This window comes from Anticarsia gemmatalis, chromosome 7 (assembly GCF_050436995.1).
Source record: "Anticarsia gemmatalis isolate Benzon Research Colony breed Stoneville strain chromosome 7, ilAntGemm2 primary, whole genome shotgun sequence".
Taxonomy (NCBI): domain Eukaryota; kingdom Metazoa; phylum Arthropoda; class Insecta; order Lepidoptera; family Erebidae; genus Anticarsia; species Anticarsia gemmatalis.
In genome coordinates this window covers 3,031,742-3,054,712 of record NC_134751.1, presented here as the reverse complement: position 1 = coordinate 3,054,712, position 22,971 = coordinate 3,031,742, and the positions used below count along the sequence as shown (strand labels likewise).

Here is a 22,971-nt window from a genome sequence, read left to right as displayed (position 1 = left end):
TGTTCAGAGAAGCCATTTCCTATCGCTTTCGAGAGATTCTATATTAAATGAGTTTACAGTGCATCTAGCACATTGTGAAGGTTTTAACTTTTACCCAGTAATTTGAAATTTCATATAGGTGCTAGACATCAATTCAATACCACAGACACTGAGTATAGAAAGAATCTGCTACAATTTGCAATTTTATAGACCGACGATAAGGCTTTGCATGAAGGAAATTATCATCATTTATTTGTGGAAACAGTAGTAGTTGCTAGGAGTCGTAGCTAGTGAATAATCATCAGTGAAAACGGCTTTACTTGTGCTTTACGAAGTTCAATCGTTGGTACTTTTTCAGGATTTGTGGATTGATCATGGGGTATTAGGTTAAGAGAAACAACGGTTTATAATGATCACATAATTATATTATAAAATGATTTAATTACAATAAACAGAATAAGTATCATAATGTACCTACACTACAAACAACTTACATTACGCAGAAGCGGACAGGACGTACTCCTCTCATATTTACATTTTGTACATTGAGCGCTCGTTTCGGTCGTCGTAATACTTAATTTACGTCCCTCGCGTCGCTAACGACGACTTCATCAATAAATAGGGCGGGGGAGGGGAGGGGAGCGGGACGGGGAGGGAGCCGCTCGCTCGGGGAGGCCGCCGGCCGCCGCCGATACGATATATATTACAGAGGCGGCGGGCGCGGCGCGGACACGGGGGCGGGGCTATGTACACTACAACTGCTCCACGAACTTCGTGAGCTGGTCCTGCGGCGTCATGGGCGGCAGCTGGTCGTCGGGCGGCGCGAGCGGCGGCGGCGGCGCGGGCGACTGGCGCAGCAGCAGCAGCTCGGACGGCGTGGGCGGGCGCGGGCTGGGCGTGGCGGGCGGCGAGCGCGCCACGCCCGCGCCGCCGAACGCGTAGCGCGCCTGCACGCCGCCCAGCCGCGCGCCCGCGCCGTACGCGCCGCGCATGGGCAGCATGCCCACGCCGCCCGGCCCGCCCACGCCGCCCGGCCCGCCCACCGCGCCCTGCTTGAACCAGCCCGCGCCGCCGTGCGCCATGCCGCCGCCCACGCCCGCCACGCCGCCGCCGGCGCCGACCCCGCCCATGCCGACGCCCGACACGCCGCCTACCCCGGACACGCCGCCGACCTGCCGGGAACGTTATGGTTAGCTATCGATTTACAAATTGAACGAAACCGTTACCTCTCGATCACTTTAAAAAACAAAACAATGTAAGCCTAAGATACTATAAACTTCAAAATCGGGAACTTATGATCAGCTTCTAGTATTACATAAGTAAAAAATTTTACTCATTGCCAATCTGAATTAGGTATTAAATTCATATTGTAACTTTGACGTGGTCATCAAATTTATATATACATAGTATCATGGTATAGCTAATAAAAAATATAATCAAGAAACATAACCGCAGGGTAATGATACCACTAATATCAACATTCATCGAAAGTAAGGCACATACCTGCGACTGCTGGGGTAGCATCTGATGCATCTGCTGCAGCCGCTGTTGCTGCGGCTGCTGCATCATGTGCTGGAGCGGGGCCTGCTGCTGCGGCAGGCCCACGCCACCCACGCCACACACGCCGCCCACGGCTCCTACGCCGTGCGCGGCGCCCACGCCTCCCACGCCACCCACTCCGCCCACACCGCCCACCACACCTCCGGTCGCTTGCTGGTTTTGTTGGGCGTTCTGGAAGTTACGAACACACGTATAAATACAAAGTCAGCACTAGATGTGGTCGCGAACATAAATATCAAATCAATGACTTATGACATTAGTTACCACATTTCAACCTCACTCAAGTTTTAAGTGACAGTGATAATTGAATACAGTGTAAAGTGTTATAAATATTGTAGCACAATGTACTAACCTGTCTTTGTTTGATGAAGGCGGCCATGAGTGGCGGGTTGGACTTGAGTATCTGGAGTATTTCTTGTTGTTGGTTGTGACTCGTCGGCGAGCGTAACGTCGCCATCAACTGTTGCAACGCTTTCTGATGTACCGGCTGTTGCGTCTGTTGCTGTTGCGGCGCCGGCGCACGTTGCTGGAATAATACAGTTATGTTTTAGTAAACTGAATACCGACGGATGCACAGCGTTGCATGCTCAACGTATTTGGGCATATGAGATTGCGACTATTTGTCGTATTTTAAGATATCAAACAAGTTTAGTAAGGTCAATGTTGTGATCAACGGTGGCACAAAGACGTTCCGAAGTTTTCGTGTGATATATGCGCTACGAAGGATTTAAAGTCCAGGCTCGGAGTGCGTACCTGCATCTGCTGCGTGATGTTGTGCGGGTGCTGCGGGTGGTGCTGCGGCGCGTGCGGCGCGTGCGCCAGGCGCGCGTGGTGCGGCGCGTGCGCGGGGTGGTGCAGCGGCGGCGGCGCCCGGTAGCGGGCCGCCCAGTCGGCGCGCGCCACGCCGCCCACGGCCGCGCCCGGGCCCACGCCCGGCCCGCCCGGGCCCACGGCGTGCGCGCCGCCGCTGGGCGGGCCCATCGCCGCCTGCTTGCCGTACGACGGCGCCTGCTGTCGCGCCGCCTCCTCTTGCACCTGCACGATGATCACGCTTTTAGTATAACCTTACCGGTAAACGACTAACGTGAACGACGCCTACCTACCGTTGGTTACGTGTAGGATATACATTATACAACGTGCCGCTCTAATTATGGGTCCCTACTCATGTACTATACAACAATTTGTATTATTATTATTAATTACTGAATTATTATCGTATAAATATTAACTTTATTAACAAATTTTCACAGCCTGTACATAAACAACTCGAGTAAAGTTCGTTCACCTGGCTTACGAGTCATATGATATTCGTATCAATGAAACTAAAATGAGAAAGAATGCTTCTACAATAAATCCTCTCTTTCCTAGCGTGCTGCTATTGGCCGGGTGGCGCACGCGACGTAGCCGCACCGTTTGATGTACTTTGATCGTTTGTACAGAGTGATACAGTTTTGATAACATTATTTTATTATTTAGTATGTGTGACATTTTTTTTTTTTCAATTATCCAACAATGTTATTTTTTTGTTTGTTACATGATTATTTAGCACGAAACCTACCCATACGTTGAAGGAAATAAGCCATTGGAACGGCAGGTTGTATATTTAATTATCGTAACCATTTTTTTTTTTGGGGAAGGATGAGCAGTACTATACACGATGAATCTCACTCAAGATATGATTTACTTCATAAAAGTATCCTGTAACCCGTTCTAAAGCCCGTACCCAAATTTCAAAACTACGACATAATAATTATTTTACAAATATTACAATTATTTATAAAAGTATCTTATAAATTACTTTTATTAAAAACGAGTCAATTTTTAGTTCGGGCGATTTGTCAATTAATCGGATATAAAGAGGCCAATTAGTCTTCCATACCTATCGTGGCATCTAGGATGATATTGTGGTGGGTAGGTTCATATCTACCCTACCTACCAACTAGGAAGGCAAGGTTAATATTTAACAAATGTGAAACAAATTTTATATGTTCATATATTGCAAGTGTTCTTCAATGTAGATACAAAAAATAAATATTTGATTGTATTAGGCTAATATTTTTTATTTAATACTTTAGGACAAATTTATTAGAAGTACATAATATTAAGCTCTTCTTAGGCGTTTAACTAGAGTAATAGGTTATATTTTTGTATTTTATTTTTTGACCAGATAATATAAAAGAGCAGTGATAGCCGAGTGGTATAAGTTGTCACCTCCCACGCAAGTGGTCGCAGGTTCGAACCCGAGGCAACACACCAATGACTTTTCGAAGTTATGTGTGTATTAGAAATAATTATCACATGCTCCAACGGTGAAGGAAAACATCGTGAGGAAACCTTGCATGCCTAGAAATTTGTTTAAAACATCTATTGAGGGCGTGCAAAGTCCCCAACCCGCACTTGGCCAGCGTGGTGGACTCAAGGCCTAACCCCTCCCTCATTACGGGAGGAGACCCTTGCCCAGCAGTGGGACAGTAATGGGTTAAAAAAAATATTTTTTTAATTTATAATATAATAGTCACGTTTACTTCTTAACTTTTAGAATGATTACCTTTCATCATCGGTTTAAGGAAAACTGTCATACCTACGCCTTTATTGCTACTCAAATTTCATGTCATACGGGCATTAACTCGAAAACATGAATAATCAATCAACAATCACGCATAGTTTTTATTTGTTTTAGATCAATTTTATTGAGAAGTTTAAGAAGCCAAATCGTCGGCTTCGTTAGGCGACTCATCTTGAGTGGGTCACAGACGACGTAACCTGTGAACAAGGCCGCTGTAGTCTCGGCTACGTACCTGCTGCAGCGCCTTCTGCACATTGTGCGGCAGCGCGTGCTGCGCGGGCTTGGAGGGCGGCGGCGAGGCCAGCGCGGCCGACGGCGGCGGGCTGCTGGCGGCCGCGCCGCAGTTGCGCGTGTTCATGGCGGCCATGCGGCGCCGCAGCAGCTTGGCCTGCTGCACGCGCTGCTGCACCTGCTGCTGCTTCAGCTTCTGCTTGATGCTGCTGCAGAACGGCACCGAGCACTTGGTCTCCTGGCAGTGCTTCGCGTGGTAGCAGCACAGCGCGATGAGCTGCTTGCAGATGGGGCAGTCGCCCTTGGTCTTGCGGCGGCAGATCTTGGTGTGCGTGACGACGCGCTTCATCTTCTGGCACGACGGCAGGCGGCAGTTGGCGTCGCGGCACTGGCACGCGTGCACCAGCGACTGGATGCAGCGCTGGATGGACAGCTTGCGCGCCTCCTGCGGGTTGGCCTGCTTCATGTCGCCCGGCGTGGAGCCCACGTCGATGTCGAGGCCGAGCTTCTCCATCTTGTGCGGGTGGCCCTCCTTCTCGTGGCACGGCACGCACAGGTCGAAGTCGTCGCACACGGTGCAGTGGTAGCGGGTCTCGACGTGCGACTTGCAGCTGTTGCACGTGTACACGAACTTGTCCGTGCCCTGGTTGTGCAGCTCGTACAGCATGCACAGCGTGGAGAAGCGCGCGCGCCGCATGGACGAGAACTCGTAGTGGCGGTCGCGCGCCATCGTCAGGAACGCGTCGCGCCCGTCCATCAGGTCGCAGTTCACTAGTGGGTCCGGGTCTTGGATCGGCTGTCGTACAATAAAATTTATGTTTAGTACGAATGATGACAACCTTTTTGCTAAAAAAATATGTGACACGTGTACTGGATAAGTTTGGACTAGGCTACAATGCGTTAACCGAATGTTCCTACTTTAATTACTCTCATCTTAGAATTAAAATTAGAAGTGACACGAAACCGCGTGATAGTAAGGAATAAGAACGAATGAGTATAAGCAGATTCAAACGGAGTAATAAGTTCACGCAAGGATGTTGAAAATGACTAAACTAAATTATTAAGTAAAACTAAATCTATCCCACAAAATTATTACATTTACAATTCACGTATTTTTAAAACCGAACAGTATATTTTGTTAATGTAAAATACTTAACGACGGTTAACCCTAACACCGTTTATATTCCTAACGTTACGAAAGTTTAATACACACAATATTATAAACCCGAAAGTTTTAAACTAAACACAAATCGAACTTACGTCGGTACACAATATTCCCATGTCGAATGCCAACGGTGTTTAAAATATAAATGGCAAAAGCGACAAAAATAAATAAATTATATAAAAAAGTGGGCAAAACCCGATGAATGTTACGATTACTCACTAAAGGGGAAAAGTTTATACACGGTCCTATCGAGTTGTGTGAGCAACCGTTTGTGTTTGAATTAAAACAGTTATTTCTTCCGTTTATATACTCCGCTTAATCATATAGTAGTAAGATAAGAGGAAGCTGGGAAACCCTGCGTCACGTTACATCTTAGCGTACGAACGCTCCAGACCTACATTAACAATAATAATTGACTGACATAATCCTACTAATATCATAAATGCGAAAGTTTGTGAGTATGTATGTATTACTACTATATACTATACTACACGTAGTCGCGGGCAGCCTCTAGTAATATTATATAGCAACTTCTACTTTGAAAAATAAAATGTAGCCTATGTTTTTCGAGACCTATCACCCTGCCAAATCATATCATTTTATGGACTACGGTTGAATTATTTACTCGTAAAACGAAAGAGACAGACATACGAAGTGATTATATTATTATTGATATTAATAACGTATAGTAAAGTCGTAGCTAAAATGGTAACAAAATATTATTTATGAATGTAATGACGTGCAAATATACATGTTGATACAAAAATATATTTTGCTACGTCGAATTATTTCGTGACTTTGTTAATCAATCAGTTTAATCACTTTTTAAGACATTATCTATTTTATAATCGTATAAGGAGGAAAACTGTTTTAAATTGCGGGGGGTAATCTCCAAAGTTGTCTTTCACTAACACCACGGTATATTATCCTTGATAGAAATCGACATGTCAATATCCGAAGAATCACGAGATTTCTTTCAACGTAAAAACCACTAACCCCTTATAACAGGTAAAGTTAATTGTTAAGACAGTGTTTTCTTCACTCAACTTATCAATACTTTTGGGTTTATAAAACAAATATATATTTTCGCAATAACCCTGCTATAAGGGATAGTTAGCTAGAAAAAGGAGACATCTGGGCCCTATGATTTTTTATCGTCATAAGTAGCCCGTATTCCCTGCACATATAATTCCCCTCAGTAAATAAAATTTGTGATAAAGCTAGTATTTAAAAATTTAGTAAAGTATTAAAACTCACCGCTAAGCTGGCAGCGGACTGCGCGGAATGTAGCCTGATCACGAAGAACACTTCCTTATGCTTCTCCATCGTCGCGAATATCTTCGCACTGAGATCACTGCCCTGCTGTTGGTCACTTTGCTTCTTACTGTTCTTCCTCTGCGCCGCTTTCGACTTATTCGACTTTTTCGCCTTCTTCTGACCCTTCTTTTTACCATCAGGACCTTGTTCATTCTCCTCAGACGACTGGAATATCTAAAAAACATGTTAGATATTGTCTCATGCTGAAATAAGCAATGTACAGTGCAACAGCCAGTGCAAAACTATTTTACAAAACATAAACGTGTTAATTTTGTTACTAACGACATCACACATTCAGGTACTGCTTTTTGTATTATTTGCCATGTTAGTGAATATTTACAGTGCAGTATTTAAAAACAGTGCTATGGTCTATCCGGCCAGAATTGTTTAATTCAGAACCGACTATCTTTCCCCGAAAATGAGTAAGCGTCAACAGATTTCCCGCGGTAATAATATTATTATATCTGTATGTATCTTATTATTTATCTAGAAGGTAATTAACCATGGGTTCATCCAATTTCAGTTAAATTCAGGTTTTTAAGGCATGCTTATTATTAGTTCGTTTTTTCCTTACTTTTTTGTTGTAAGGTGGATATTATAAACAATATTTCAATGTAATTTGGGGTTAAAACTTGGGGAAAACCATTCGTTATCATAATATTGTTATCGTAGGTCGGATGTTAATAATAACCTTACAACATTAAATGATCATTGTACAATACATTTATTGGGAGGAGAAATTCCCAATTTGATAAAATTTATTACTTATACTATAAATAATATTATATTATTTTAAGAAAAAAATTATCGCTTCTTGCAGACGCGAGACGTTACTATAATATTAGTTAGTCGTCAGCCGTTCCGACATCAGGGCAGACGTAATCTGTCCAAAGCGTGCGAGTAATAAAATAAAAATTATATTTGTTTGAAGAATTCTGGCCAAATAGACAGTGTAGATAGGTTGCAAACACAAAATTCCCATGCATATCGCCGTAACACACAAAAAAACACTCCAATTAGTTAGCTCAGGAATCGATCCGGGCACACAAACATTTTAGTAACAAAATTAGTGTTAAGTGACAAGGTGCTGGAAGGCGTTTCAGACATGCTTTGTCATATACTTGATACTGACCACTGCCTCGGCGGCCTCGGCTTGCTTCCTCTTCTCTTCTTCCTCCTGATCCAACTCCTTGATGGACTCCTCAAGAACGTTGGGCCAGAAGTCGCCTTCGAAGTAAGGCAGCTCCGCCGCCGACGAGATATTGTCCTCCATTGCTTGTTTTAAAATGTCTTTATAATCTAATATTATCCTCTCTATTATTCCTTTATCTAACATTTTCTTATACCATTCTTGCAACCTTTTAGGCTTGGGTATTTTTTGTTCGGGTGGATGGCAGTGGAAGATATAGTCGTCGCCTTCAGAAGGCGGACACGCCCAGATGTGGGCCATCGTGTAGCCCAGCTGCTTGGCGTAGTCTAGATATCCTAATAAAATCTCGTGGTATACCGCGGTCCTGTACTGCCGCGGTTGGAAGAAATGTACAGAGTCTAGATATGCTATGTAAACGCGCCTCGTGTTCGGTGACGGACTTTCACTGCCGTATTCCTGGAAAAGAACACTTTTGTAAGATTACATGCATCTAAATCAAACAAGTCTCTCTTAAATTGTTACTATCAATGAATTCATATGTCTGTGCTTTGGTAAAAAAAAATACTGACTATAAAATATGTTTGGACTAGGTAAAAATAACTTCTTCTAATAAAGTTTCTAGTAACTTTGGAGGTAGAAATAATAAGAAAACCTCACGGTACTAATCGGTAAGTCCCCTAGCTAAATTCCTTAGCGACATAGAAAAAATAGCACCTAAGCTCAGAGACACTTATATTGAATACATATGTCAACAGCTAAAAAAAATTGAGGGTAGTCTTCCTATAATAGCTAAATAGTTGGTAACTATAGTAACTTATGATGATATATATTGGCCTGGTAAATAACAATAATATAATAGGTAACTACACTGCTAATTTTATTAGCGGAAGGCTATCGGGAAATACTATTAGTGCTTGTTCACGTTGGAACTCGCGGGCGCGGTGGCGGTCGCGAGCGCGGGGACGTGGCGATTTGTGTTCACGTTGGCCGCCAGGCGGGCGTTTGGCTCAAACTGGCTATAACTGGTTGATCTTACTTGACATCGCGAGTGGATCGCGCCCGCCACCGCTAGTTCGACGTGAACACACACGAACATCTTCACTTGTTTGATATTGGCGCGAGCGCGCCGCGCGGGCCGCGCGCGACGCCGCTAGCTCGCCCGCGACTTAGACCGCGCGAACGGTTTGTACGTGAACACTTCGGTACATCGCCATATGTTTGATATTTCGCGACCGCGCCCGCCACCGCGCCCGCGAGTCAACGTGAATGAGCACTTAGTCACTTCCTTCATTGACCTCAAGGGGAAATTGATATTTTTATTTAACAGCAATATTTTATTGGCTAGTAGTGTACTCGCGGCCAGTCGCACTTATCGGGACAAGATTCTTGCCCAGCAGTGGGACAGTAATGGGTTAAATTTATACATTTGTAGTAAGGTTCTATTGACGTACCTGCACGTGCATGCCGAAGCAACAGATGTCTGTGCCATCGATCTCTTCAAATGCAAACAACGCTTTAGCCCGATACGGGAACTCGGAGCAAAGCTCGCCAGATTCTACGAATCTCGATCTCATTCCGGGTTTTACTTCGACCATCTGAAATTAAAGGTACAATTAGTTATGATAGCAACATAACCTTATAGGACTAACATCTTTAAATTGTGGAGTTTGTAAATCAAAAGCTTATACACTAAGAGCCCACGCAAGTGGCTGATGGTTCCAAACCGAGGAAACCCACCAATGACTTTTAGAAGTTATGTGTCTATTAGAAATAATTATTTCTTCCTACAGTGAAGGAAAACATCGTGATGCAAAGTTGCATGCCTTAGCCAGCGTGATTGGACTTAAGGCTTAACACCACTATCATTGCACGAGGAAACACTTGCCCAACAGTTGGACATTAATGAGTTGAATTAATTTTATTTTTATTCATACATTAAGAATTCTTTGGTACCAGAAGGGGCCTTACAAGTAGAAATCTAAAGCCAAAATAATAATTGTCAGGTAATTATGAAAGTCTATTTTTATAGTGTACTTGATCTATTTGAAACTGTTTGTTTATTGTTGTGTATAATCATGATGCGTAAATAGTAGTCTTATCAGAATCGAGTTTATCCGAGTTACATTTTAGATATTTACCATGACAAGCATTTCCATGACTCATACAAATAGGAAACTATACCTGTTATCGAAAACGTATTTGCGTACGAACTTACGGGTTCACTGACGCACGCGTATGAATTTAACGGGCACATATATAACAATAGTTACATCATATAAAATGTAATAGGTATGTTTTTATTCGGTATCGGTTCTTTAGAGCTACGTCACTGATACGTATCCAGGCTGTAATGACGTGTTTTACATTCAATAATAATCGTAAGACTGTGTTAAGTACCACGCGTTATGAGTAATTCAGTGCGTTCGTAAGGATACATAAATATCTGATTTGTGGGTAAAGCTTCCTCGATTTGGAGCGAGTTCAGACGTGTATACTTTATTTGCTATTGAATATTTTCATTTATTAGCGGGGAAAAATAGGATAGGCCCCGTGGTTATCAATGGTGTACGAATTCTTCGACTATCAAGGATATCTTGACTAATTATATCATGTAGTAAAATAGTATAATGTTCTCACCTTATCGGACGACGCAACTACCCTGATATGCACCTCACCAGCGCCAGCCTCTTTTTTCTTAAGGAAATTGTTGACTCTCGTCTCAATATAAATGCCAAGTTTGGAAGTAGGTAGTTTCTTAGCGGAGAATTTGTTCTCTTTCCGTTTACCCCCTTTCTTCTTTAAACAATTATCACAGCAGAAGCCCTGGGGCCATATTGAGTCGTGGTGCAGTACACATATCTGGTGCTGCTTCCTCCCACAGTCCATGCAGACAACGAACGGCTCTTGTTCTAAGTGATCGTTCTTCATCTCTTTGAATTGATCCTTCTTGATGTTACTAAAAGAAAAAATAACATTGTCAATCACCAAATTCTAAATACAGATTTAATAAATACAATTTCTCAAATAAATTCAGCTTCTTTGTAAACGAAACTAACATTTTATTATTCAATGAGCCTTCATAATCGGCGATCGATTGTTCAACCGATAACATTAAAGTATGTCTTTCATGATGTATTCAAGCAACTATGTTACATTATACAATTGCAGCATACATTGTAAACAAGTTGTAAATAATCAATGCTATGTATACTAGACTTAATTTTAACAGCAATTAAGTTTAGATTTCAAAGACGGTTGGATATTGACGTATATACAATGTAAAATAGACTTTGTAATAGAGTAAATAAAGTACACTTACGTTTGCGGTTGCAGTGGATCGTCTCCGAGCGTGACGGTGTCGCCAGCGATGTCGTTGAAGCATTTCTGGCAGAAGGTGTATCTATCGGACACAACCCCATACGCTTTTAGACTTTATTTCATAACGTCCGTGTAGCGGTAGTGATGTGAAGCGTGTACAGGAACGTTTGTATGTGCAGGCAAGGACGTGCGTGGAGAGGGCGAAAAAAAATTAGTAAGCAATGAGAACATAAAAGGGGTTAATAGTTAGACAGCGGGCGAGCACATGGCGGGTTACCCAAGCCCTTGACATGAGACAGCGGCCCGGTACACATCTCATATAGCACACACATAGCACATAGAAACCCAGACATAGTAGCTAGATCAAAAGATGGACCACACCATAATGGAATATTGGATTCAATGATATACGTATCTCATTTTTATTTACAAGTAATCAATAGGAATGATCGATACAAGTTTCAGCTAACCAAAAAATTATCTTAAACTTAACTTGTAGTAATAATCAAATGAGATACGTATATCTATCAGGGCGTACACGTGTAATTATGTATCTTTAAAACTATGAACGTATTAGAGCACAGTTATTCCTGATCAAAATGTACTGTTTTCATAATTTATGAATTGTGCTGTTTTAGAGGTGTAAAGTGTATCTCAGTTTCAGTGTCTTTGTATATGTATAATCAAGAACAGTATACTTCATACCGTACGTTGATTCAGTGGCGATACATTACACGTTACACCCCTAAGTCACAACCCATCTAAAAATAATAGTCAACGTGCATTCAGTGGAAGAAAAGCATAAGCGGTCTCGCCACAAAGTAATTTTATGCTCTTTTTCAACCGAAATTGTTCCTTGTGCTCTAGTACGAAGAGTTACTATAGCTAGTGTATTTCACTAAAGTACTATGTTTGAGCTCTAAAACAAGTTTGTCTAACGGATCGATATGTTGACTCTCACTGTTTGTAGGTTCGACATTACTATTGAGATGTGTACGACAAAATTTTGAGGCGAAACAACCATTTCTTGAGAAATTATTGCTTCGTACACTTATGATACAATCCAATATTTCAAGCAGCATTTGACATAGTAAGAACAGCACAGAGTAAGTGTGGCACAAGTTAGCAGTTACATTTGTTTCGTAGATTATCACGAAGATAATAATTTTCTTCAAACTTTTGTGTAGTACATGTAAAGAATTCTTGTTATAACATCCAATTAAGTTAAAATGCAGTTGGAAGTGGGTTCACGTCAGTAGTCTCAAGGGAGGAATTCGAAGTTGCAACCTTTCTTCTGTTTCAAAGCAGTTACTTTGCTATTACGTTATTAAAATTTTTAAGTCTGGAATGTATCTCGATTAGACACTAGCTAAACTATATGGATGATCATAACTTTTTATAGATGGGAAGTTAATACGCAGTATGTTCTACGTTACATGGTATTAAAATGGCCGTAAAATATAAAAGCTTTTAATTTGATTTGGTTTTTGATGTTTCTGTTTCAATATTAAGCATTTCGAATTTGAAATGAAGAATGTTAATAAATGTGATTGTGATGATTATTTTAGCTATTCAAATTAGTTATAACACTAAGGCATGCTAAGTTTGCTTCGTTACTCAACTTTAGTCATTGCCGTGCTCATCAATATTAGAAAATGAAAAGCTATATTTACACCTTTTTTATAGAAAATCGATAGACACCGCCATTGGAGTCGTATTGGTACACTATGTAATTTTAATACGACGTAAATAGAACGGGTATATGCAACTAAATATTGAACAATGTCAAATGCATTTGTGTTTATTTAAAAGTTCCTACTTGATTTTTATAAGGTCAATACAGAGCAATGAAACGAACTGTTAATAAATATTGTTTTAAGCGCCCAATTACATCTTAGATGCACTGACTAAGACTATCTCTATTTTCCACTTTACTTTTACGATTTATGACCTGACGGCCTTCTAATTTCTTTAACAAATTGTATTTTGCAACAGAAATATTAACGCATTTCAGTAAATACATTTCTTGAGTGCATTCATTTCTCTTGTGTTTGGGTTAACGAAATCATCAAATAATCAAGTTAAATTACTTTTTGACATGATCTTTGTAACTTGTAACGAGTGTCGTCCCCCTGAATATTGACTTAAACGGTGTTCATTTACGGTTGAATGCCGATCTCATATTCCTTTTGTTTCGCGGTAATAAGCTAAGCGCTCACATTTCAACATCAGCTAGACAGAATCATTTTATCAAAGTATGCCAAATCGGCTGTACCACTGAGAACTGGTTAGTTTCTTAGTACTTATGTGGCAATGTATTAATTGCTGTAATCAAAAATTAGTTCGGCGGCGTGGGGACACGGCTGATATTGTTAGATTAGTGGCGACTTTTATTGTTAAGAATTTGACTGCGTAAATGATTGAACTAAACACAAAGCAAACATAAATTTTACTGTAATACATTCTGGCGCGTTCGTAACGCTCGTATAAGACACTAGAGATCTTTCAGGGGAAATTAATGAAAAGTTCGCTAAATAACTACTGACATGAACCCAATCTTAAAATTATTTAATATTCTTTTGATTATGAAACAACTTTTTAAATCTTATTGTACATTTTTAAAACTATATAATTTTGTAATGCATAAAAAACATGGTGTAACATTAGATTCTGAGTAGTTAAAATGATACATTGCAGGCAGTTACCAGACTTTTTCTAGCAATTATATGAGTCAGCTTAGACAAGGCATGACTACAAGTCATCTTAGGTTTTTTGGTCCATACTGAGAGAGAAATCATTTTTCAGATGATTTATTAATAGCCTTCCAATTGACTACTTAAATTTTGTCTTCCGATTCAAAAAGTTGGCAGGAATAGAGATGTCCTATTGCTTTAAAAAGTCTGCCACACATAACATGTATTAGTCCACACATAGTGATCACACACAGTATATATTTAGTGAGACATCCCATGGCATCACACACACCAATGGAACATATAAAGCCTGCGAAAGCATTAGTCAGAGTATGGATAAAGCTGTAATGATATGGAATCGTGTACAATGTATTATTATTGTGTAAAATATCGTGTGTGCCTTAGAATATACAAAATTAGTTATTGTTGAGTGCTGTCATTCAATGTTTCAATCTCTTAGCCGGATAGGGGCCTCTAGCAGTTATTTGTTTGGAATAAATCAGTGTATCTAGATTTGTACCTAAGATTTTGGACAGTCTTTATATTATTTAGACTAGTCACAGACCCACAATTTGTAACTAAACCTCTGAACTGTATTTACTTTGAGGACTAAAAGCAATCTTCACTGTTATATCTGATACAAAATCATCAAACCGCTGTGTATGAGAAATACTGTGCAAGTTCATGTTTAGTCACAATATTGTATGTCTGTAACAAGTCTAAACATCATGTTATAAAACAAGTACTCGTTAGAACATTGAAAATGCAATACATACAATGTGTAGGCTAAAACCTGACAAAATATTTGAGAAAGTGAATCATGAGGACTCTTTAGACTTTTATTGATTTTTTGGGAATTTACTTGCTAAAATCTTTTGAGTTCTTATTTCTGTTTATAGTGAGTATAGTAATTTTATACGCAACAGACTTATACATGAGATTTGTTCTATGTTCTGTTGCAAGTTACAATGCTCTGACAAGTACTTGATTTATTTGATAAGATTTGTATTCATCCCTATATTCTATAGTCTTATCGTAATTCTCACCTGTTCTGGTAACTGAAATACTTCGCGTCTCGTGGTATCGTGCACAGCTGCTTGCCATAACAGCACAGCACTTGAGGGTTGAACGTGTACTTTCTGCCGCAACAGTAGCCGAGACTCTGCATCACCGGGTCGATCTCTTGCTCGAACACCTCCGATAACTATAAGAGATAAATTCTCATTAAAATCATATTAGAATTGTGCATTGAAATTTAAAAAAATCAGTTTATAAATTTGCTACACTAACAATCTGTTGCAGTTCCCTCAATTTTTAATATAAAATCGTTAGAGGATCTTGCTTTTAAGTACTCTTCACTTCTAAATATTAGTGTTCACATATTATAATAATTTACAACAAAGCTCATTTCCCTAATTCTTTACCATACCGTTAACTTTAATCATATTTAAGTACCAATCAAGTGACTCACCTTCGTACAATATCTGTAGACTCTGGAATTTTTGCGATTATATAGCCACGCATTGTCAAACATGAGCCAGACATCGTCGACGTACTCCCAAGGGTCGCGGTAGTTCCCGCGGTCGAGTTTCATCTTGATAGTAGATAAGTCTATGGGTTTGGTGACGATGTCGAAGTAGTCGGGGATGCCGAGCGCCTGCGCGTCCACGGGCTGGCGGAAGGGCAGCGACTCGGGGTCCTGGCGGAACAGCTTCTCCAGCGTGGGCATGAGCGCCACGCGCAGCTCCTCCGGCTTGAACACCAGCTGGCGCCGCGCGCCGCGCTCCCCGCCCGCCTCCGCGCCGCCCGCCTCGCCGGGCTCCTCCTTGATCTCCGCCTTGATCTCCTGCTTCACCTCTTGTTTGATGCTGAAGTCCGTGTGATCGGTCGTATCTTTGTCCGACGCCGGCTCGTCCCGCATACCCTTACCCCCGCAGTCTTCCTCGGGCTCCTCCTTGACGCGGACTTCCTCCGGTTCCTGCTTCACGCGCACCTCGTCCTGCGCCGGACTGCAAAAGAAAAATGTAACGTCAGAAAACGATATTCGACCGGAACGCGTAAGCTCGAAGCGAGCGAACGACGACGGAGTCGCGACATACCTGTCGTCGGCGGAGGTGGAGGCGGGCAGCTGCGCCAAGTGCGCGGGCGCGGGTGGCGGGCGCGGCGCCGGCGAGGGGTGCGCCAGCGGCGTGGCGGGTGTGGCGGGCGCGGCACTGGGCGGCTGCGTGGGCGCGGGGGACGCGGCGGCCCCGGCGTCCCCTCGGCCGTACGCCGCGTGGTTGACGAAGGGGCTGGCGGCCGCGCCCATCAGCCGCGCCTTGGCGTCCCCCTGGTGGCCCGGCGACGCGAGCGGCGCGGGCCCGTTCGACTGGAGCTGCGGGTACTGCGGCGCGGGCGACGTCATCGGCTGGCCGAAGGGCGACATGCCCGGGTTGCCGACGCTGCCGACCCCGACGCTGCCGCCGTTGGGCGTCGGCGGCATCTGGTTGGGGCTCGGGCCGGGCGGGCCGACGATGTTCGTCGGGAAGGTCATGCGGTTGGCGGGCATCGACAGCGTGATGCCGGGGGACGGGATGCGCATGGCCGGCAGGGCGGGCTGCGCGTTCATGGCGGGCAGGGCGGGGCGCGGCAGCTGGCCGGGCGCGGCGCCCCGCGGGCCCACGCCGCCCAGCACTCCGCCACCCGACATGACGCCCACCGGCGCCTGCTGCTGTTGCAGCTGCACCACCTGCTGCTGCTGTTGGTGCTGTTGTTGCTGCTGTTGTTGCGCCGCTTGTTGTTGTTGTTGCAATTGCTGTTGTTCCTTTCTCTTTTGTCTTTTCTCCTCGAGTTCTTTCTGGATTTTGTATATTTTTTCGGCAAGTAAATGGTAGTACTCAGAACGCGTACTCGCCATTTCGTACATGTCTCCTTCGACTTTTCTCGCATATGCGACTAAGTTGTGCATTCTCTTGTCTAGCATCGCAGTAGGGTCGGGAGTGGGAAAAATCGCTTGCACCCTAAAAAGATTACGATCGTTACCGATTCTGTACATAAAACGCTCCGAAGAGTGAAATAACACAAAAATATGGTAAAATAATTAACTTACAATTTATGGACGAGATGGTTTCTGAGATCAGCCGTAATAGAATGGTGCCACTCCTTGGTGCCGGATACTGGGTTAGCGGTTACGGTTCCGCCGGGTAGTTGAAGAGTGCTGGCACCCATCTGTGCAGATGAAAAATTAAGTTACTACCCGTCAGTCGAAAGAGAAAACCGCAGTCAACTTAACAGACGCGTCAAACTCACCAACTGCTGCTGTTGCTGTTGTTGTTGCTGCTGCTGCAGGTCGGGCTGCGCCTGCTGCGCGAACAGCGACTGCATGGAGGGCGGCTGCTGCTGCTGCGGCACCACATCCGTGAGGCCGGGCGGCCGCACGGGCATGCGCGTGAGCGGCGCGCGCGGGAACCCGCCCACCACCATGTTGGACACCGACGTGGGGCACTGGATACCCAGCGCCTCGTAAGCCCGCTTCATGTCCGCGCCTTGCGTGCTGGGCGCGGGCGCGGCAGGCGCGGGGGCAGGTGCAGGCGCGGGCGCGCCCACTGGTCCCAGCGGGTTTACACCGCCCAGCGTGCCGCCCGCGCCGCCGACCGTTCCCAATCCTCCCACGCCGCCGACGGACCCCACACCGCCTACGTTCCCGGTGCTCACTCCCGTCGGTGTGTGTGTCACTCCCGCTGTAAAATTACAGAAGCGTGAGTGTTAGAATTCTAAGTAGATTCGGCGCGGACCGAAACGTAGAAAAGACTACTACTCACCGTTCATATTTCTAGTCCTATCCGCTTGCTTTAACGGCAAACAAACCGGACAGTCATTTTTGTTACAGTGTTTCCAGTGGTTGATGATTTGTCTCGACGAAGAGCAGTGCGGCACCGCGCAGTTCTTGCCGGCCTGGAAGCGATTCATCGTTAGTCTCGAAAGATCGACAGGCGGTCGACGCCAGCGCTCCGATCCGAGCGGAAAACGAACGTACCTGACACGACATCATGTGATTGAGAACTCCCTTCATGGTCTTGCAGTGCGGTAACGTGCACTGCCACGCCTCGCCGTTGTTGGACTGCGACTCGCGTCGCTGGCACTTGTGCGCGTGCAGCAGCAGCACGAGCTGCTGCTGGATGAGCTTGCGCTTCTCCGGGTCGGCTATGGAGCCCGACGTGGGCGGCTGCGAGGCGCCGGCGGGCTGCGCACTGGGCGCCTGCGTGGCGGCCTGCGGTTGCGACTGGCCGCCTGCCGGCGCGCCGGGCGTCTGCGGCGACGGCGCGGGCGGCACGGCTTGCGCAGCGCCACCGCCGCCCGCGTCGCCCGGCGGTCCGAAGCGCACGCCGCCGCCGCCGCCCGCGCCCGGCGCCCGCGGCACGGGCCCCACGCCGCCGCCCTGCGCCGACTGCGCGTAGGGCGGGTGGTAGGGCGCCATGGGGTGGCCGCCGCCGCCCGGCGTGGGCATGCGCGGGTGGTGCTGCAGGGTCGTGCGCATGTTCGGCGTGGCCATGCCCACTCCCACGCGGCCGCCGAGCGGACCGTTCTGCATCGCCTGGAATGCATTCCGGTATATAGCCTAGGTCGAATATGAGACGTTCCATTTTAGATCTGGCAACCTAGCTACGGAACGGCTTTTCATGGCTCCAATGAAGTTTCCCCTATATTATAGTCCGACAACCTAATAGAGAGCCTTGACATGCACGGTTTATCTAGATTATAATTACTTATTCTGTGTATTGCCAAAATAACGTAGCAATATGAAACAGACTACTGTAGTCACATCTGCACATAAGCCTGTGGGTCTCTGATATTCTATATTCTGAATTCATCTATACTAATATTATAAAGCTCAAGAGTTTGTTTGTTTGAACGCGCAAATCTCAGGAACTACTGGTCCGATTTGAAAAATTCAGTGTTAGATAGTCCATTTATCGAAGAAGGCTATATTTCATCACGCTACGACCAAAAGGAGCGGAGTAGCAACGAAAAATGTTACAAAAACTAGGAAAATCATGACCCATTCTCTTTTATGTAAAAGTTGCGCGGGTCAGCTAATTGAGTATATTTTTGCCAGCCGCGAAACATGCATACAAGGCTCTCTACAAAATTCTTAAAGGTCTTCACCATAACGGCACGGCTTCGCCTCTAGACAAATCTTTAAAAGCTATCCTAAGTGGATTTGCAGTTAGCTAGCTATCAGATCATAGCCAACGAGGTGTATGCAACTTCGGTTTCGTGCTTACGTAAGACGGGAAGAACAAAAAACATTAAAATCTGTTCCCCAGTGGGTTAGGCACATCATGATCTTCAGTATTCCATACTTTGTGTTTATATTAAAATGGGTCCAAGATAAAAAAAAGTACATAACATAATGTCTAAAAATAATTGGAGAACACAACACAAAGATCTTTATTTGCACTGACCTGCGCGTGTGGATGGTGCGGCGGCGTCCCGTGATGGTTGGCGCCCATCAACGTGGGCAGCTGCTTATTCACATTATTGATAATCCCACTGCCCAGCATTCCAGCACCAGTCATGTTGCTGTTCGTCACTATCATACTTCCGCCAACATTGGCCACGTTCATACCGCCCTGTATCGAGCTCATCGGCATCGGGGAGTGGAGCTGATTTGGATGACTCGTATTTGGCATTAATTGTGGATGTAATCCACTCATGAGGTCCTTTGATACGGACACATTTGGAGGTGATTGTAAGTTTGGACTCTTACTACCTAAATTATTCAACCCTAAAGGATTGTTGTGGCCAACTAAGCCACTCTTGTTGCCCTGTGAAAAGACCAATACACGACATACACTATTAATATGGCCTTTTAAAAACAGATTTATTTTGATTAAAATATCAATAAAAATTCATATTGTAAGTTTTAATAAGGATTCCATATGCCATGGGTAAAACAGGAACAGAACTATTATTAAGACAAAAACCGGAGACTAACATCTTCTAATATGATTTTCATTACAATTTTGTTTAGGTTTACTAGCAATTTTGTTTAGAAAAACCAGGTCTTAAGTTATGAAAATGTGTTGCAATGATTGAAAAGTTAAGAGACAAGAAAGTAAATAAAGTAATTACTGAATGACCTGTTCTACAGATCCATCAGTCCCAGGTACTCACTTGTTGCATAAGGTGATTGTTAATTTGCCTGTGCATAGCAGCCGTAGGATCATCTCCATTGAGCTGCTGCTGGGGCATTTGCCCTCCAGGCCCTGGCCCCTGCGCAGGGGGCTTGGTGACTCCTGGCTGTTCGCCCCAGGAACCTCCCATCAACTCATCAGGGAGGTCCTTCTCCAGGTCGAACATGTCAAGGTTAGAGAACCCATCTGCTGAAACAATAAGTGTTAATATTTTATTACAGTGTTAACACTAAATGAAGAGGAAATGTAAAAAAATATTACAATTGTAATTTTCCCCAACAATATAATATTTGAAGTGCTGAAGCTATATTAACAAGTTTTAAAAATATGTTTTCAGCAATAGGAATCAACCAGTGAGAAAAATATTGTACAAGGTTTAAAAAAGGGAAAATTTAAAAGATTTAATTCTTGGCTATGAATTTTTGATCATCATCATGTTTATTGGCCTGTCCATCAATTGCAGACAATTCCAAGTGGAGCCATATAAAAAGATACTTAAATTTTTTTTTAATAAGTATTTAAAAAATTTAATATAAACTATTAATTTGTTATTTTAGTAATATTTAGTTGTTGTATTACAGGAATTAATCAAATGGTTTGAGTAGATTGAGTCTTTTGTGAAGATTTTATTACAATTATGATAAGTGTGTAGACTTCTTTTATCATGTTAGAATTCGGATGTTCATTTATAATATACTTGTTTAGTTAGAAAAACAGGCATATCAGTAAATATAAAAAATATTAAATATTTACCTGTACAAATTTTAAAATGAGTTATTATTTTTGGTCAATAATGCTTGGTATAAAATGAAAAAAATCAGAACTAGATAGGCAATTGAATGTATTTTTATTTATTGTGTTATAAGCCGCTTTGTTTCCACAAGAAAACAGACTTGAAGTTTCCAAAAACAAAATGGGTAAAATTCAGGATATTAAAAGAAATAATAATGTATTCTGCAATAATATATTTTCACAATAATAACAAATATTGAGAATAACATACTTCTAACCATATTATAAAGAAATAAAACTAAATAGATAATCAACATAGAATATCAAATTTGAAGACTAACATAATGTAAGGATTCCACTTCTATAAATAAAATGCATAAATAAAAGTTATAAATATAATGAAAAAGAAAGCCTCAACACCTAATAATCTGATGTGAAACTAAATACTAAACATTCCAGAATTAAAAATTATTTGTTTAAATCTATAGTTTGTTTTATGTGTAAAGTACCATTATTTATTTAAAAAAATTTAAATCTATTGAGCCAATATGATAAATAAACTTCGAAAATATAGACTCTGTATTATTATGTGGCTACAGAAATAATACAATATGTTTTGGTTTGCATCAATACATGTTACAATCTGATTACAACACAAAGATTACTTCAATACAAGACTACATTGAAAATTCAAGGTAAAAGTGCACACATGAGAATCACTTATTTTATCTACTTTTTTCAAACAATTAATTTTAAATCAAGAAAATATATTGTATGTGGCCTTGCACTTTAAAATGCCAGCATGTAAAAAAAGAGGTTATGTTCTTATCATTTCGCAGAGACAAACTAAAACAATACACACAGATACACAAACTTTAGTAGTTTTCAACTAGAATTTTATGAACTAAAGTGTAAGGAGATCATGTCTTATGTTACCAAAAACTGTATGTGGGTCAACTGAAACTATTGCATGATGACCAATGTTTTGATATAAATTTCAAAATATCTGAAATAAATATGCCACAGTATAATTTGCTTTATAATTTTTCTGTGAATATTTATTATTTTACTGACTCTAAAATGTTTTTTATTGTTGACCTGAATGTCAACAAATTTCAAAGTAAAAAAAACATGATCAGACTATAAGACATACCTAAAATAATTTTTAAAATTATTTAAAATAATATTTAGGACGTAAAAGTTGTGTAAAACAACAGAATAATTACTTTACAAGACAAAATCTGTACTCTAAAACAATGTGTCGAAACTTGTATTTTGTTCATTTTACTAAATGAAATAACATAAACGCGTCTTAATTTTAAATTATAATCTTACAAAATAATAGCTAAAGCATTTATTTCTCGATTTCACGAGCTAAGACAATAATACGACGCAAAACTTGCAAGGCGCTAACAAGAACGAAGGCAAAATGTCAAAAATCAAAGAAAGATAATATGACAGAACACTGTTCCGACACTTTGCAAACTCCGAATAAAACAATAAAATACTCACCCGCGGAGTCCGAGGGACCCTGAAAAGGGTCCCGGATCATCTTAGGCCGCTTGTTAGGCGGCTCATCGGCCATGGCTCTGTTTACTAAACGTAAGCCGTCGTGAATATTTCGGCCCGCCGATTTAAAAAACACTTTTATGTCTTATATCTTCAAGAAATAACATTTTAGAGCGATTTGTCATTCATCATAATGTAATTCACCCACATCGCGATCGTTCGATGTCCATCGCACCATTGAAGGCACATATTAAAATTTCTCACTCAAGTATTCGCCATTACAAAGCTCGGAATCGAAGAGCTACACAGACCCTCTCACCATCTTCCGTCGGAACTAGCACAATAAATGAAAACAATATCACCAGATTTTAGCTACTTTATGGAACTTATTTACGCTATCGAACAACACGATTTCACTTAACACTTTAAAATACACGGAATGGTAAAGTTTATGATAAAATGATGTAAGAAAAAACAGAAAATTTACACGACAAATTCCGAAATTCTTCTCAGTCTCTCCAGCGCAAAATGGCGGCTGTTGATGAAAACTTTTTCTACGCTTGTCAGAAAATGTC

The 22,971-nt window shown here is 42.4% G+C and overlaps 1 protein-coding gene across 1 annotated transcript; it reads right to left on the bottom strand.

The window, feature by feature from the left end:
- Positions 1 to 591: 591 nt before the first annotated feature.
- On the bottom strand, positions 592 to 22,968 carry nej (CREB binding protein nejire). Its single transcript, XM_076116514.1, has 20 exons — positions 22,400 to 22,968; positions 20,136 to 20,344; positions 19,424 to 19,798; positions 17,995 to 18,552; positions 17,780 to 17,912; positions 17,268 to 17,698; positions 17,068 to 17,186; positions 16,079 to 16,978; positions 15,451 to 15,988; positions 15,026 to 15,183; positions 11,288 to 11,398; positions 10,606 to 10,924; positions 9,420 to 9,563; positions 7,951 to 8,424; positions 6,759 to 6,992; positions 4,338 to 5,132; positions 2,293 to 2,574; positions 1,892 to 2,065; positions 1,483 to 1,710; positions 592 to 1,151 (listed from the first exon to the last, which is right to left on the bottom strand). The coding sequence occupies exons 1-20, from the start codon at positions 22,470 to 22,472 to the stop codon at positions 732 to 734; spliced, it is 6,675 nt and encodes a 2,224-aa protein (XP_075972629.1). The 5' UTR covers positions 22,473 to 22,968; the 3' UTR covers positions 592 to 731.
- Positions 22,969 to 22,971: the final 3 nt, after the last annotated feature.

Coding starts and splice junctions, on each gene's coding strand:
- nej (XM_076116514.1), bottom strand. CDS start 22,472: ATGGCCGATGAGCCGCCTAACAAGCGGCCTAAGATGATCCGGGACCCT. Junction 17,187..17,267: donor AACAGCAACAGCAGCAGTTG/GTGAGTTTGACG, acceptor TCATCTGCACAG/ATGGGTGCCAGCACTCTTCA. Junction 11,399..15,025: donor TATTTCAGTTACCAGAACAG/GTGAGAATTACG, acceptor TATGAAATAAAG/TCTAAAAGCGTATGGGGTTG.